This window comes from Polyergus mexicanus, unplaced genomic scaffold (genome assembly GCF_030449975.1).
Source record: "Polyergus mexicanus isolate NDT 795.1 unplaced genomic scaffold, iyPolMexi1.0 SCAF_1, whole genome shotgun sequence".
NCBI classification, from domain to species: domain Eukaryota; kingdom Metazoa; phylum Arthropoda; class Insecta; order Hymenoptera; family Formicidae; genus Polyergus; species Polyergus mexicanus.
The window spans coordinates 8,150,738-8,168,277 of NW_027223321.1; the positions used below are offsets into that span (position 1 = coordinate 8,150,738).

At 42.2% G+C, this 17,540-nt stretch overlaps 1 protein-coding gene across 1 annotated transcript; it reads left to right on the top strand.

The window, feature by feature from the left end:
- The first annotated feature begins 14,731 nt into the window (after window positions 1-14,731).
- Window positions 14,732-16,880, top strand: LOC138937431 (uncharacterized). The gene is given in 3 exon segments (XM_070303730.1): window positions 14,732-15,970; window positions 15,973-16,490; window positions 16,855-16,880. Coding segments are annotated over 3 exon segments (1,761 nt in total). The 3' UTR covers window positions 16,859-16,880.
- Window positions 16,881-17,540: the final 660 nt, after the last annotated feature.

Genomic DNA, 17,540 nt, shown 5'->3' on the forward strand with positions numbered 1-17,540 from the left:
AAAACCAATCGAACTCAATGAGATTATCTTTTATAATAATGGAATAATAATCTTTTATAATAATTGAAGCATATGATTCATGTAAAGTTCACACAAATCGGGGAATTAGTTTGGAAAAGGAACTACGTCCTGTTCGACAAGGCCAAGGCGTTCAACGCCAAGTTGGCCCCGAAGTTCGTAGGGCCCGTAAAAGTGTGGAAGATCATCTCGCCCATTATCGTCAATCTACGAGACACCCATGGATGCTGGCACCGACATGTCCATGTCCAGGACTTGAAGACACATCCGGCCCAGCCCGAAACTGACGACGATCCGCCAAGCAATGAGAACGACTAGTCCCTGACCACCTGCGCCAGCACGACATCAACAGTTACCGAGCTCATGCGTCGGTATACCCAAAACACCCAAACCCCGATCGATAAAACCGTAATTCCCGATAACGAGCGTCGGTACAACAAGGGCGTGAAAACAACGGCCGATAAAACCGTGACGACCTAAAACAAGCGTCGAACACATCCAATCCACGAGCAACCTCCGATGGCGCAACCGGCATCAACAAGCAAAGCCGAAACAACATGTACTGCATTCCAAACATTCCGGGAACGCGTATAAAAGCCTACACGACGAACCGCCGAAAAATCAGTTGAGCGAAAACCGCCAAGATGACAAAATCCAGAAGGCAGCAGCTAGAGGAACTATTCAGCCAGTGGTCGGACCCCAACAGCCCCGCGGAGGAGTCCGAGCGGAAGCTGACCATCCCAACCCGAAGGCCACCACTACGGGTCGGAACGACGATACAAAGAAGCGATGCGGAGAATAGGAGGAAAATTCTCCTCCCATTTTTACCGCCACCGCCACCACCAGACCGGCGACGACAGCGGAGGCAGCCCTCGGCACCCCGCATTGCCAGGCCGACGACGGGCACTACAATTGCATAAGCCAAAATGCCATGACCAGTATCAGCATCGCCATCATTAATGCCACCGAGCGACCGCCCGCCACCACAGCGCTGACGAGAGGCGCCACCACAGCGTCGCCACCCCTAAAGACCGTGGGCGCCCACCTAGCAGCACCAATCGTGATACAGGTGGCCCTGGTGCCCCACCATGCCGTTCACCAGGTACGACGCCACCGCCTCTAAACCCCGGAGGATCTGTGGATCCTCCGATTCAACGGAGATGGGACCCTTCGGAGCAGCCGCTTATGCCCCCGCACCACCTAAAAAGAAGGGTAGTGATGTAACAGCAGGGCCGTTACTAAGGCTGCGTACCTAAATATACATGTACATATACACACACGGCTCGTTTTATTCCACCTAGCATTATCTATCCTGCCCGCCATCTCGCTTACCGCACACGCTATCTCTCTCGCGGCGTCGTCTGATAACAAATTGGTGCTAAAAATCGAGCAAGGTCTGCATAGCATAGTCTGATAGCAAATTGAAGCCAAAAACAGAGCAAAGTCTGCGTAACGCGATTGAAGTCAGAAACCGAGCAAGATTTGACAGTGGTTTTTAAAAAATACTCCAATTTACTAGCATTATTTAATATCCCTAAATTTTTTGTTGGTAGAAAAATAATATAAAAGCAGAATGTAAAATTGTTTTATAGTTTTAACAGTTTTATATTTGTTATTTGCTTTTTTAATATTTTGTGATAACAGTTTCTTATATGGTATAGGTTTGGATTAGATTATATCTTCCGGAAGTGGAGCCCCTCCGTAAGGGGAGCGGAACATACTGCCGTCACGCATATACTTTTTAATGCGTAGAAAGGGGCGGAACCAACTATGTCTACGCATACATTTTCCCATCCACATAATAATTGTGGACCTAGCTTCGCGATGGAGACTGTCCGAATGAATGGTGTCCTATGGGGCCTGTGTCCGATTGCAACCATTTGTGTCCAATCGGAATTGTGTCCGATTGGGTCTGTGTCGGATCGCGGTTGTGTCCCATCGGGACTGTGTCCGATCGAGCCTATGTCCGATTGGGAAATATTGTCGTGTCCGATCGATAAAGTGCGCAATCAAGACTCATTTAGATCTATAGCCGGAAAGTAGCTTACAGCAAAAACGCTACTCTTGCCAGTCAGTAATGTTGGCAACATAAGTATGGATTTGTAGTGATTGATAAAAACAGTTTACAGACTAATGGACGATATCGAAAAGGATTTAACGATTTTGCAATACCGTAAAGTGGTTAGTAGCTATTGATACATCGATCGAGCAACGTCTGAAATTTTTTGTCCGCGTGCAACATGACGACAACGGTTGACAGTGATGATCGTGAGAAGATTTCGAGAGAGATTAAAAAAACGAGCGAATCAATCCGCAAAACATATCGTTCTTTAAAAACTGGTCAAATAGAAGAAGACGTCGCATTGGAGACTTTAAACCAATTATCAAACCTTTAAAACAATTTGTCGAAAATACAATCAATGTGGAATCTAATGAAGCGAAAATCGAACCATTGAGTATGCTCGACCACAAACATTTGAAAAAAGAGTGAAAGTATTGTCGTAACCCGACCAATTTCTTAATATATTAAAGAATAAAACAATAAAGTAAAATTAGAAAAGAGATCAAGGAAAGATAATTAAGAAAGAGCAAAGTAATAAAAGGATATTAATAAAATAAAAGTAAGATACGTGACTAAAGAGAAGGAAGTCACGGTCAAGTTCGTGGAAGCTGAGCAGCTGACGAGACAGACTGACAAGCGGAGCACGAGACATGCTCCGGTCAGGGACACCACACTCCTCCCCAATCAACGACCTAATTAATTAAGAGATATAATAAGCGCGAGATCCACCTCGCGAGACGACTCGCAGACTACTCGCTCGCTCAATATTATCGAAATACCGTACGTATCGCGCCCGACTATTATAATCGCGAATAAGTGAAAGTGTATTAAATCTTGCAAAATATACTAAATTATACCTAACGTCCGGGAGTATCTTATTTCGAGCGTGGATCCTAATCTTTTGGGCGTACAAATCCCAAAAGACCTCTTCCTTAGCGGCTAGAGGCACAACAGTATGGAACAAAGCGAACACGGTCAAATATATCATTAGACGATTCGCTAATAACTTCTATTCCAAATCAATCAAAATGTAAGTCAATGAAACAATTATCGAATGTGGTTACTTCTAATCCGAAAACAGATGTACAACCAAGTCAAATATCGCACGAAAGACCGTCTTCGTCTGTGGAAGAAATTTTCGAAACCACACCTGAAACGCTTCTGACATCGGTTCCACATCTATTACAAACGTCCGACGGTCAAAGTACATTGCGCGCACAATTGGGCCCACTAGGACAAAAATATGTAGGAGCTATTTTGCGTCAAGATAAAGATAACAATATGGATTATGTATACGGTATTAAATTTCGCAAAAAAGGAATGATGATAAAATTTTTGATATGGATAAAGATGACAATATAATTATCGGTGGAATAAGATACGTGGGAACACCAGGTCTCTACTAGTTGCTTTTCAAGAGAGTGCCCAACGGTGACGTATATACCGACGATGATCATGTAACGATGCATCCCTCCACCGTTACCCGACAAACACCGGTCGGGCATAATGCGGAGGCGCCGAGTGCCCATTTTTTAAAGCATCAGAAAAGCGCCGATTTGTAACCGCTGTTTAGACGTGTATTCATCCGGAACCGTCGCCGCGCTCGGGTAACCGTACCGACCATTCCCGAAACCACCCGAGTTACGCGCGGTGGTTCACCGTTAAACAATATGCCTTAAAACCTTAAGGCATATTACGCACGCGCATCCGCCGAAAAGCGGTATAAATAGGGCACGTTTTACATCTCGAGACCAGATCTTCTGCAACCGCCAGACTCTGTAAGATGCCTGGAAATCCCGAACGATCCTGACACGCTTAAAGAGAGAGAAAACGGGGTTGGGAGTACCCAGCCTCTGCCGAGAGTTTGCGGCATTTCTGAGAGCGATCCATCCAACTTTACGCAAAGAGAGGAAACGGGATTGAGCGTACTCAACCTCCGTCGAGAGTTCTCGACACCTCAAACAAATCCGTCCATCTAAGTGCAACGGCGATCATCCAGTGGTAGAGAGTTCCCTGTCATTGACGGATGTTCCTGTCGGCCGTTGCACTCCTGCATTCCACGGGAAAACCATCCCGGACGAAACTATAATACGTTATCCGCGTACCGATTGTAATTCCGCGACCACCATTTACACAACCAGACTCGCCATTAATACGGCGCGCTAAGCCCCGCTCAAGGGGAGGATCTAATCCTGCCGCGACACCGATCGACGCATCCGAATCGATACAGGCGCGTCTAAGGACCGCCCACCGGCCCGATCGAAATTATCGCCCGATAGTTAGCGGCCTCTGCCGAAATCACGACCCGCGAGCGTAATCGATATTATATCGAACCGCCGAAATCGCGCATTTAATTCGGATGCACCGCGACCAACACAACCACACCGCTATCCGATTCCGCATCTCACACATACACGGGTGCACTTTTGTCACACACATATCGCCATTCGCATCACATACATATTTTCGATACACTGTTACATTATACACCTATATTATATATTCGCGCACGCACTCGCTCGCCTATCGTCTCACTCGCACACAACTATACACGCCACACGCATACATCGTTTATACACATACACTCATTCTGTATACATACATACTTACACGCAATAAATTATATTTTACCTCACATTACTTTCGTTCGTCTCTCGATACCCCTTTCACGAGCCCCGGATCCCGACGGAGTTATCCGCGACCGCCTCGCGAAAGCAGTTTATTACAATCAAATTAAATACAAAAATATATTACTGGCGACAAATGCGCATAGACGTGGCAATGATATGCGTAATTGAGTATTAAGTAAGAAGGTATACAAATATTGTATAAAAATATAATAGCGCCATTAATCTCTAATAAAAAAGCTGGAAGAGGTATAAACATGTAACGGGGTTACTTTTCGCGAGCGCGCGCGGATGAACTCGGTCGGGATCAGGGCTCGTGAACAGGTGAGACACACGAAAAACTTGAGTTATAATGTAGCGTATTTATTCGCCTCTTTCGGCAATGGTCTATTTACAATATGTTTCGTGAAGCTAGCGCGCGGCGGATGATGCAACGCGTTAGATGCAATTCGCGTTTGTTAGTCGGTGCGCGATGTTCGATGTATCGAACCGCTTAAGATATTCGACGGCGTACGGCAAGGCCGTGTTTATTTTGACGGCGCGCGAAATGCGCAAGAAACAGGGCGCGGTCGATCGGCGCGTGTACGGCAAGGCTGTGTTTATTTTGACGGCGCGTGGAATTATATCGGGTGATGTGATTACATATCTCGGCGCGATTATAATTGCTGGATCACGGTACAACCGTGTCGGTGCGTTCGCGTGTTCTTATCCGCGTATTCCCAAGTGGACGGGAAGAGGCGGCCGGAGATCGAGGATCCTCGATCGGGCGGAGAACTCTCCGTCCCTACTTCCGTACGCGGATAGAGGATGACTATCTGGAGTCGAGAAGTCTCGACGGAGTGGCGAACTCGCCGGCCCATGGTCCGTTTAGCGGTAGCGGTCGGATCTTAGACCGAATCTTAGATAGCGGCGAACTCTCCGCTTTCGTTTGATAAAGTCGTACTTTCGATAGGATTTCGCAGGCGGCGAGGAGACCGAGAATGCTCGGCGGAGGCTGCGTACGCGTCAACCTCACGCTCCTTCGTATTTATGCGAGTTTCTAGGATCGGTTCTGGTATCGGCTCGGAGCGTACTGCTCGAGAGGTTTCAGGAATCGTTCTGGTCCTGAGATGCCGAAATGCTGCCTTTTTATACCCGAGCGTCTAGCGGTAATTGCGTCGTTCGCACCTGGGTGGGGATAACGACGCGTTGTTTTCGGCGGATAATTATTACGGTAAATGCGTCATTTTCCCTGGGCAAAACGACGCGGCGTTTCGGCGGGTGACATTCGGGATCTTCCGGCAGCATTCGGCTGTGTTCGGTTTTCTGTGTAACGGCGTAACGGCGGCCGTATAACGGCCCTACGGTTGTTTATCGCAACGGCGGTAATTCAAGTATTAAAAAGGGCGCTGGGCGCCTCTGCCAATGCCCGGCTGGTTTTCGCCGGGCGGCAGACTTCCGGCTGCACTACTTGCCGGGTAACGATGGGGGTGCATCGTTACAAACATACCGCGCGCTCTGACGTTAAACGATAATAAGACCGATTACGTTCATTGGAATAATCCCAACGGGTTGGTAGATCGCTTGCGATTGCTGGAAGTTTCGCGTCAAGCCGGCAACAATGCCTACGACAATGAAATAATATTAATTATCGAGGAACTTTGCGAAGCACTGGGCTTATTGTAAATTAAACTATGCATCGGTGAAACGAATCAGTCTGTCATTATTCTTTGTATCGAAATGACGATTAATAAATTTGGATTAATATTGGGAACACCGAACAACTCATACTATCAATGGAATGGATTAGTAAGAAATTACGTGCGCGATAACGCTCTGTGTCAGACAGCCTCCGGCTTTGACGCAAGGTCACGCAAGATACGACGCGTAGCGCAACCGGAAGATGATACTGATGCAGCAAACAGTACGTGGAAATACGTGTCAAGCTTTTGGAGGACAGATAGGAAGAACTTGAGAAAAAAATAATCACGTTCGAGACAAATGTGCAAACGCTGCAAATAATGATGGATGAGATGCAGAAAATGCTTCGGTATGCAACTCACGCGCAGACTACATCTAATTCAGCGCAGGAGAAGAAAGATATATAAAGAATATATGTGGAGGAATTATCTCATTATTGCAAATTATGCCTCGATCAAATATGTCGCAAAAGATCTCTGAAAAACAGCTGCTCGTGGAAGAATTGCATTCTCCAGCGAGAAAAAATTTCCCACGTAGACGTGTCATAGTACGCGGATTTGATGATCTGTTGCAGAAGGACGTGGTCGAGATGCGTCCATATGCACGATTGAACAAAGGCTACAACTACATACTCACAGTTATCGATGTGTTGAGCAAGTATGCGTGGTCTGTACCGCTCAAGAGTAAGGAAACGAGACGGCTGACGCTATCGCAAAGATAATTCGAGACGATGGAAGATCCCCGAAAAGTTTTCAAACCAACAGAGGAAAAGAATTTTATAACGCAAATGTACAGAAACTCGTGAAGAAACACAGCATCAATCATTATTTGACGTACTCTGTCATGAAAGCCTCGGTCGTGGAACGATTCAACCGAACGTTAAAGAGCAATATGTGGAAAATGTTTATGCTTAATGGAAATTACAGTAGATCGATGCGTTATCCCAGCTCGTTGGAGAGTACTATTCGCGAAAACATCGCACTATCAGTATGAGACCTATCGCTGTTACCCCCGCGATTGATGATAAACTTTTAAATACGGTAGTAGTATATCTAGGCCGGTTCTAACTCAGATCCTCTGAGAGGGGTGGGGTGGCGAGGGGAAACCGTCGCGGGGGGTGTGACGTCACGAGGGGGGGACCGCGGCGAAACCGGTTGGTGAGAGGTCTGCGGAGATGGGGAAGAGGGACCGCGTGCTAACCGATCGATGAGGGGTCCGCGGGGAAGAGGGGGACCGCGGCAAAGCCAAGTAGGTGCGAGAGAGATAGCGCGAGGCGTCCGCGTGTAGATGCGAGAGAGATAGCGCGAGGCGTCCGCGAATAGGTGCGAGAAGGATAGCGCGAGTCGTCTGCAATGTGTGGGAGAGAGATAGCGCGAGGCATGCACATGGATGATACAGAAAAGAATGACGTTCGCGAGAGAAAGGGAGAATGAAAGATAACGCGAGGTATGCTGGAGCAGGAAGAGGAAAGAAGGAGGCGTAGAAATAATCAACATTTTTTTATATATATAATAATATTTATTTTGAAGTGTGTATATAATATAAATGTGTGTGTGTATGTGTGTGTATGTGTGTGCGCGTGCGTGCGCGTAAAATATAAAATACAAAATATAAAATAATAATAATAAAATAAAAATATAATAATTATAATAATAATAAAAATAATAAAATGAAAATATAATAATATTAAAAATATTAAAAAAATATAAAATATATATAATAGGGCGGCGCTCCATCTGAAACAGAAAAATAAAAGTTTTATTAGTACTAATTTATTATACTATTTATTATACTAATTTAATTTTGAATATTTAATGTTTTTAAAAATAGATATTTACAATGTTCACCAATCCTTGAACTCGACCGATAATGGATAACGTCTCAGGTAATCAGTATCATTTGCACTACCGAATTCACTGGGATGTTACTTGATAACGCCGGGACACAGACATCTAAGTGTTTGTATTTTTTGCGTAACGAATACCTTAAACTTTGTAGTCGCGCGCGATTCGGCCAGGCAGTGATCGAATCACAAGCCCTTTTGACATTCTGATTTGATATTGTGCTTCTAATTCATCGAGACATTTAAGGCTGACCTCTTCCCATAAGTCGCATAAACTCGCCGAGTTTACTCGCCTATGAAATCCTCCCATAGATATTGTTCTAAGCGCGCAATGTATTTGGGTTCCTCCATATTTCTTATTCAAGATTTTTCACAACACAAGTTTTGTCCAGCTTATATAGTGCAAATTGGGCACATATTATAGGGCATTATCTGATACAGCGGTTTTCTACACTCTTCGCAAAACAATCCCAGGATTAAGTCATAAATTGCACTTTCATGTTGTCGCACAACACGAATATTCAAAAATAAGTCTGAAATACGCATAAAGCAGCATATGCAAATTTTTTCGTTGTCTTCACTTTTATAATAAAAACATATACAGCACATTTTCATCGCACCTAAACTATTTATTTCAACTCGGCTTAAAGTACGTTGATTTATGTCACTAATATCACTACTGCAATCACTATTGTAATCGGAATCCTCCGAAAGTACGCGGTCTTCATCTGATGAATCGTCCAACAAATTCTCAATTTCCATCAAGTTGTCATCTTCGAGAAACATCCTCATCTTCAATAACCATAACTTCTTCATCAGCTATAATACGTATTATTAAGATCGTCGTAAGGTCGAAGACAGTTGTGTACTATAACGTTGCACGCTCCTCTCGATTATATATATTTTAATTTCATATCTTTTGTCTCCTTCTAACTGGAGTATCACGTCTCATCTACCTCATCATTTTTCTACATCTTTAGCAAAGTGTGTCGAGAGAAAGATTTTTCATATCTTTTGTCTCCTTCTAACTGGAGTATCACGTCTCATCTACCTCATCATTTTTTCTACATTTTAGCAGAGTGTGTCGAGAGAAAAATTTAAATTTGGCAGACTGTGCATATCTATTACGCCGTTTTTATTCATACGTAAAGGATGGGATAAATAATTAAATTCCCAGATAAATAGTAAAATAACTTATTTATTACAAGCATCGTAAAGAATATCATTTACAGCACATGTCAATAACTCACAATCTATGAGTGATTCGCTGTTAAACATATCACTTCCATGTATCGCTTTTACAGCGTCGCATACATTCCCGATATTATTACGTTGTAAAATAGTTACAAATTGTTTGAATTTTTCATTAACGATATGAGTATTTTCGCATAGCCAGTAATACATATGATCTATGCATTTTTCAAAATCGAATAAATATAATAGAGTTAGTTGTTTCATATATAAAGAATTATTAAATAATCCTATTTTTATAATATTCGAAAGAGACATTTTAATCACTTCGAATGTTAAATCTCGAATCCGTAATGGGGTTTCAGTCGATTGTAGAAACCGTTCAATGTTCGCACGTTTCTGCATCGACGATTTCCATGTTTCAAAAGGCAATATTATTTGATTGCCTTGATTGTCGCCAAGAGCCAATTCCACGCAAGATGCAGCTCCAATGTTTATTCCAATGTCCAAATATTTATATGACGTCGGGTTAAGGATCGTCTTCCAAGTATACGAACCGCACGACGAGGCTCGGATGAAATGCTAAGGAATAATAAAATATTATTTATATAAATATTTAAAACGTATAAAAATATTTAAGAGCATAAAAAATTCTTCAAGTTAATTAAAACTTACTTGTTACATTTCTTCTTTTTACACGATAAAGTTTCATCCGCATCTTGAATTGGAACGTAATAATTCATGCGACTTCCTTCAGTGGGATACATTTTTATATGAACCTTTCACACAAGTGGTCGATGCAATACTAAACATATTAAACATATTTAAAATATGTATTAGCGTTGCAAAATTGCAATGTAGTGAGGATTATTGCTGACGTATGGCTGCTTTGCGATGACATCACTCTCCAAGTGGAGATTTAACCAAATGCAAAAAAATACAATGTAATATAAAATTTTCAAGCGCCGATGTACGACTGCTTTGCGATGATATCACCCATAAATGTCAGAATTCAAACGCGTGTGTCAAAACATGACAAATTTGTGAAATATAAGAATAATTATCAAGGTTAAATTGTGCTAATACACAAGTAATTTAATACTTATGCAATGCATCTGGGCTGAGATGACATCATCACCAGGTATGAAATTTAGCCAAACGCATAAAAAAAATGCAATGTATTATAAAATTTTCAAGCGTCGATGTGCGGCTGCTTCGCGATGACATCACCCCTAGATATTTAAATTCAACCACGCGTGTCAAAACATGACAAAATCGTGAAATATAAGAATAATTATCAAGGTTAAATTGCACTAACATACTTGGACAGCAGCGTGTAATTTGAAACTTTTACGATGCGTCTGGGATTTGACATCATCTCTAGACGACAAAAATGCAATAATCGACATTAGTCAAAATGTACGTGACAAACCGTGAAATAAAGATTTAGATGGACACACATGATGGAAAAAGACATCAAGATAGAATATAAAATCGAGGCAAAAAAGCACAACTTGTCAGTATTTTCGCCAAGAGTTCCGAGACAAAAGCTATTAATAAACGCATCTTATTAGTAAAATTTTTTGGTATAAATTTCGAAATATGGCGAAAAACATTGTCGAACGAAATATACGTGAGCAAGATGCAAGGGTGAATTCGATAGAGGAGTACGTTGCGTGGGAACAACGATGCGATGAGTATATCGAATCGTTGGAAGAGCAAAGTCGAATCAAATGTCCACGATTATCGATCGGGATTCGACAATCGCTGATTGCCCGAATTGCACGACTCGAGGGATTGAAGAATTCCTCACGCAGGCGTTTTGTACATGCGGGTGCAGGATGTAATACGCGGCAACATGGATTGATTTGGCAAGAGATCGATACGGCCTTCGACAATCGCATATTAACTGGTGCGGTTGTAAATGATAATCACATCGAGCCTCGTCAATTTTCCGAGGATGCCAAAGACATTGTGCTCGAACACGTGCAAAATGTGATGAAAAAACACTTTAATGTGAAAATTAATACAGTGTTCAATGGTGAATTTGTGACGAGCGATAAACGCGGAAATAAAAGTATCAATACGAGAAACTATGAACTCTTTCGCACATTTGATTTACGCGAATGGTACGAACGGCGCGTCGTTTAGCCCACTCTAGCATCGCTCGAAGAATTTCAAGAACGCGATAGCGGGTGGGCATTGTCGCGTTTACTCAATTTAATTGTAAATATAAATAAATATAATCCTTTGCGCGCGGGATGTCACATAAAATTACCGCGGGCGATAATAATGAAGAGAGCGGTGATCAACGTGCAATCTAATGACAATATGTGTTTTGCGTGGTCCGTGATCGCCGCTCTACATCCAGTTGAAAGAAACGCGAAACGAGAATCTTCATACCCTCATTACACGATAGTGCTGAATCTCTAGAACATTGAGTTTCCAGTGACTGTGAATCAAATTAACAAATTCGAACTTGTGAACGATATCTCAATCAATGTACCATATATAGTATCGAGAAAAAGAACATTGTCCCGATACGTCTGAGCGAGTTAAAGAGAGACAAACAAGTCAACCTGTTGTACATTGAAGACAACAACGTTGGACACTTCGCGTGAATCAAGAATCTATCCAGACTCGTGAGCTCGCAATTGAGCAAAAAAGATCACAAGAAATATATCTGCGATCGGTACGTATATATTTAATAAAATATATTGTATAAATAATTCAACAAAAATAAAATTATTTCTTTTTCAGATGTTTGCACTACTTTGGCTCGAATGATAAGTTACAGTCACATACGGTGGACTGTCGAGAGATGAACGAGCGCGCTATCCGATTACCGAGCGATAAGGACAAGTGGCTCACGTTCAACAACTATAACCGGAAAGAGGCTTCCATTCGTCGTATACGCCGACTTGGAGTGCGTTTTGGAAAAGATGTAGGAAGAGAGAAATTACCAACATCATAAAGTATTGAATATTGCTTATTATGTACACTGCTCGTACGACGAATCGTTATCCGCGTATCATTCTCGTCGCGGTACCGATTGCATGTCATGGTTCGTCGAAGAAATTAAGAATTTTGCACTGCGTGTAAAAAGTATTTTGCACTACGTGTAAAAAGTATTTTATCAGCTAATGTTCTCATGGTAAATTTAACACCCGATGAATGGGAAAAATTTCACAATGCGATACAATGCCATATTTGCGAGAAACTATTCGTACAAGACGATACACGCGTACGCCATCATTGCTATCTGGCAGGGCGTTACAGAGGTCACGCGCATTCAAACTGCAATTTAAATTATAAAGATTCTTTTTGCATTCCCACAGTTTTTCATAATTTATCCGGTTACGACGCATATTTTATTATCAAGGAAATAGCTACAGCGTTCGAAGGAGAAATCGAGTTACTTCCGATAACAAAGGAAAAATATATATCATTTACCAAAAATGTTAAATTTATCGATGAGAAATCGAAAAATCATATTAAATTGCGTTTTATCGATTTGAATAAATTTCTTACAGCTAATCTCCATAAATTGGAATCATTCTCGAATAAAGACAAACTCAAAGTTTTAAAATCTGAATTTCAAAATTTACTGCATGACAATTTCAATTTATTAATACGGAAGAGTGTCTTTTCGTACGAATATATTGACTGCGTCGACAGGTTGCAAGATACGTGTTTATCATCGCGCGAATCATTTTATAGTTCCTTGACCGGTGACACGATATCCGAGAGCGAATACGCGCACGCCGAGTATGTCTGGAAGCGGTTCTCCATTCGAACGCTGGGCGAATATAGCGACTTGTATTTCAAAGTTGATGTCTTATTATTAGCAGACATTTTTGAAAATTTCCGCGAAAGTTGTATTAAAAGTTATGGGCTCGACCCCGCGTATTACTATACTCTTCCCGGATACTTTTAGGATACCATGTTGAAGCATACGAATATTACCTTCGAATTGCTTACAGGTATCGACATAGTTTTATTTATCGAACGCGGAATACGCGGTGGTTTGAGTCAATGTTCCAACAGATACGCACATGCTAATAACAAGTACATGCAGTCGTACGATCCATCGAAACCTTCATCGTATCTCACGTATTTTGATGTAAATAATTTGTACGGATGAGCAATGTGTCAATCTTTGCCCTATGCAGATTTTTGATGGGTCGACGACGTGGGATCGTCCCGATTGCGCACTTTACCGATCGGACACGACAATATTTCCCGGTCGGACACAGACCCGATCAGATATGTCCGATCGGACACAGTCCCGATCGGACACAGTCCCGATCGGACACAGGTCGATCGGACACAAACCCAATCGGACACAATTCCGATCAGACACATATGGTTGCAATCGGACACAGGCACGATCGGACACAGACCCGATCGGACACAGACCCAATCGGACACATATAGTTGCAATCTGACACAAGCCTGATCGGACACAGGCCCGATCGGACACAGGCTCGATCAGACACAGACCCAATCGGACACCATCCCGATCGGACACAGTATATCAGAAATATATAGGTTTCGGTTAGGTTATATCTTCCGGAAATGGAGCCCCCCCATAGGGGGGGGGGAATATACTGCCTGCACGCATATACTTTTTAATGCGTAGTAAGGTTCCACATAGGTTTACAACTTTCCACGCGAAGCGAGGTTCAACGCAAACCTATGTGTCTAGTTTTTTGATAGTAGAGCCCCCCCGAAGAGGGGGGGGGCGGAACCCACTGTGTCCACGCATACATTTTTCCATCCACACAATGATTGTAGGATATACCTAGCTTCGCGATGAGGACTGTGTCTGATCGGAACTGTGTCCGATCGGAATTGTGTCCGATTGGGTCTGTGTCCGATCGGGCCTGTGTTTGATCGGGCCTGTGTCCGATCGGGATTATGGGGGCATATACCTTTCTCGGGTTGGAAAAATCGATTTTTTTTTTGTTGCATATTTTAAATGTTTAATGTCTTAAGAATGAAACCCTAAAGCCGTTTTTTGAAATGCGAACAACTATAAAGGATACAGCGCTTTGTACTGCGCGATGCACAGGCATGCGGTAGCCCTTTGTGGAGCGGCGCGCAGGTAGAAAGGCGGCTCCCTGTAAAATCGTTTCCTTTTAACCTATTTCAAATGTAGTCTAATCTGCAGATTATGAGTTCATTTTTCTCTCAACAGATGACGCTGTAATAGTAGAGGTTATAATAGTTTTTAGGCTGTATTCAGTCGGTGTCAGCTGTGTTGTGCGTATTGCTAGGTTTTGTTTGAGTGTTATTTTGTTCTTCGCGATGCGCAAATCGAAAGGTTCCCGAAAAGCTCATTGTAGCAATGAGTATCGTAAAGATACGAACCGTAAACGGAGTTTTCCAATCAATCGATGGGATATGGAAAAAGAAAAAGACACCACTTTAAATGCTGCGAAAAAATTGGAGAATCGTTCCGACGTGCCAGTGGCCGAAGATGAAAGTATCGGTTATCGAATTTTGAATTTTTACTCCGTTTTTACTGAAATTTCGCAGTTTGTAAAGTGTAAAGAATGTGGGGGCAACGTTAAATTCTATTCGGAAAGCAGTCGAGGTCTTGGCTTCAAGATAATGTTAACTTGTGAACTTTGCGAGCCGACACTTATTCCTTCTTGTCCGCAAATCGGTTCGGCATTTGAAATCAATCGTCGTTTTACTTTTGCTATGCGCTGCATAGACCAAGGAGCAAACGGAGAGAAAAAATTTTGCGGATTGATGGATTTACCGCCTCCTGTCGCCGAAAAGTCGCATAATGAAATTCAGAAAAACATTCATGTAGCGTCTAAGGCCGTTGCTGAATTACTTATGAGAGACGCGGTAAAAGAAGAACAGCTGAGGACGAGTTTGGAACAAGAAGTGGATATTGTTACGGAGCTGGCGGTTTCTGGGGACGGGACAAGGCAAAAGCGCGGATTTACTTCTGCGTTCGGCGTTTGCTCTCTAATCGGTATTCATTCAAAAAAAGTTCTGGATGTTAACATCAAGTCCGCTTATTGTAAAGCATGCGAAGTTTGGGGCAAAAAACAAGATACTGAAGAGTACAATGAGTGGAAAATTGAACACGAACAAGTCTGCCACATGAATCATCACGGTTCATCTGGCAAAATGGAAGTGGACGCCATCAAAGAGATGTTTCAGAGATCCGAAAACCTGTATGGAGTTAAATATACGGACTACATTGGCGATGGCGATTCAAAAACCTATAAAGGTATCATTGATTCTAAACCGTATGGAGATAATTTGATTATAAATAAAAAGGAATGCCTTTCACACGTGCAAAAACGAATGGGCGCGCGACTCCGAAAATGTAAAAAAGAAAATAAAGGTATTGGTGGCCAAAACAAGTTAACTGCGAAGATGATTGACAAGCTCAGCGTATATTACGGTCTTGCAATTCGTCGAAATTATGATTCGGTGGAAAAAATGCGAGACGCCATCTGGGCTACATTCCATCATTACAGTTCGACAACAAAAGATCCGCAACACCAACTTTGTCCCGAAGGGATCCCAACTTCAAATCGTGGTGTGAGTGGCAACAGGCAAAAGCCAACGGCACTTTAAACAGGTACGAGCAAAGTTTCAAAACCTTATCTGAAGAGGTTTTGAATGCGATTCACCCTATCTATAAAGACCTGTCTAATGAAACGTTGCTAAAACGTTGTCTCGGCGGGTTTACCCAAAATACTAACGAAAGTTATAATAATTTAATTTGGAGAATAGCCCCAAAAATTACGAACAGCAGTGCTCGCATCGTTGAAACAGCAACATATATAGCAGTTTGTCTATTCAACGAAGGAGCCACATCTTTATTAAAAATAATGAACACAATGGGGATAAAAACTGGGCGAAATGCAGCGCAATTCACAGCTTCAAGTGACACTCGCCGATTCAGCCAAGCAGACATTCGCGCGCAACACGCGACTCGGGAGGCCAGAATTCATCGCCGACTTGCCAAAAGTCAATTGGAGGACGAAAATTTGGCTAAGGAGGATTCACTTTATGGGCCTGGAATAGATGATTTCATGTAAGTTGAAAAAAATCAGTTTTATTGTAGTGTAAACCTGTTGTAAAACTTTAAAAGCTTTTTTCTCGAAACCATGTTTTCAAAATCGGTACCGGCCGAAACTCGAAAACGGCTCAACCGATTTAATAGCGGTTTAGACCTACCGCAAGTATATAAAATTTTGTAGTCCCTATCGGATCTTTTTGCAATTTTTTAATTATTTCTGTTTTTTTTCTTTAAACAAAATGAAAATTTTGGCCAAAAATCGATATCTTAAATTTGAAAGTCCGCTATTCTGTTAAAAATCAAAATTTTAGAAATCCCATCCGATAGGGACTACAAAATATCATAAATTTTAAGACCCTTTTTGATTTCTTTGTTTCAGATAAACCAGCTCGGAGATTCCGCCGGTACCGTAAAACCCTACAAGACATGCAAGGCCTAGGGCGAGGGGCTGTAGGGAAAGTACTTTCCATACAAATAATAAACAAAAATCAAAAATGCAATCTAAAATGTGTACTTTTATTTGTGAAAAAAACCGATCCTCGTAGCTTTTATATTTTCGCCGAAAAAAAATCATGAAATATGCTATTTTTTTTGTCCGAGAAAGGTATATGCCCCCTTATGTCCGACCGAGTCTGTGTCCGATTGGGTCTGTGTCCGATTGGGAAATATTGTCGTATCCGATCGGTAATGTGCGCAATCAAGACTCACTCGATGTCGTATCCGATTTTGATACATCATCGATCGCGCTCGATTCGCCTATAGGCTATATCCTTGAAGTCGATATCGAATATCCGCAACATGTTCACGATGCGCACATTGACCTACCGTTTTACCCGACACGCGACAAACCACCTGATAAGCGGCAGGATAAGCTGCTAGCAACCTTATATGATAAGAAGCATTACGTGATACATTACCTGCAACAATGCACGCGACACAGACTTCGCGTTACAAAAATACATCGAATATTACAGTTTTCGCAATCTCCATGGCTTCGCAATTATATCGATCTCAATACACAATTCCGAACACTCGCGAAAAATAATTTTGAAATAAATTTATATA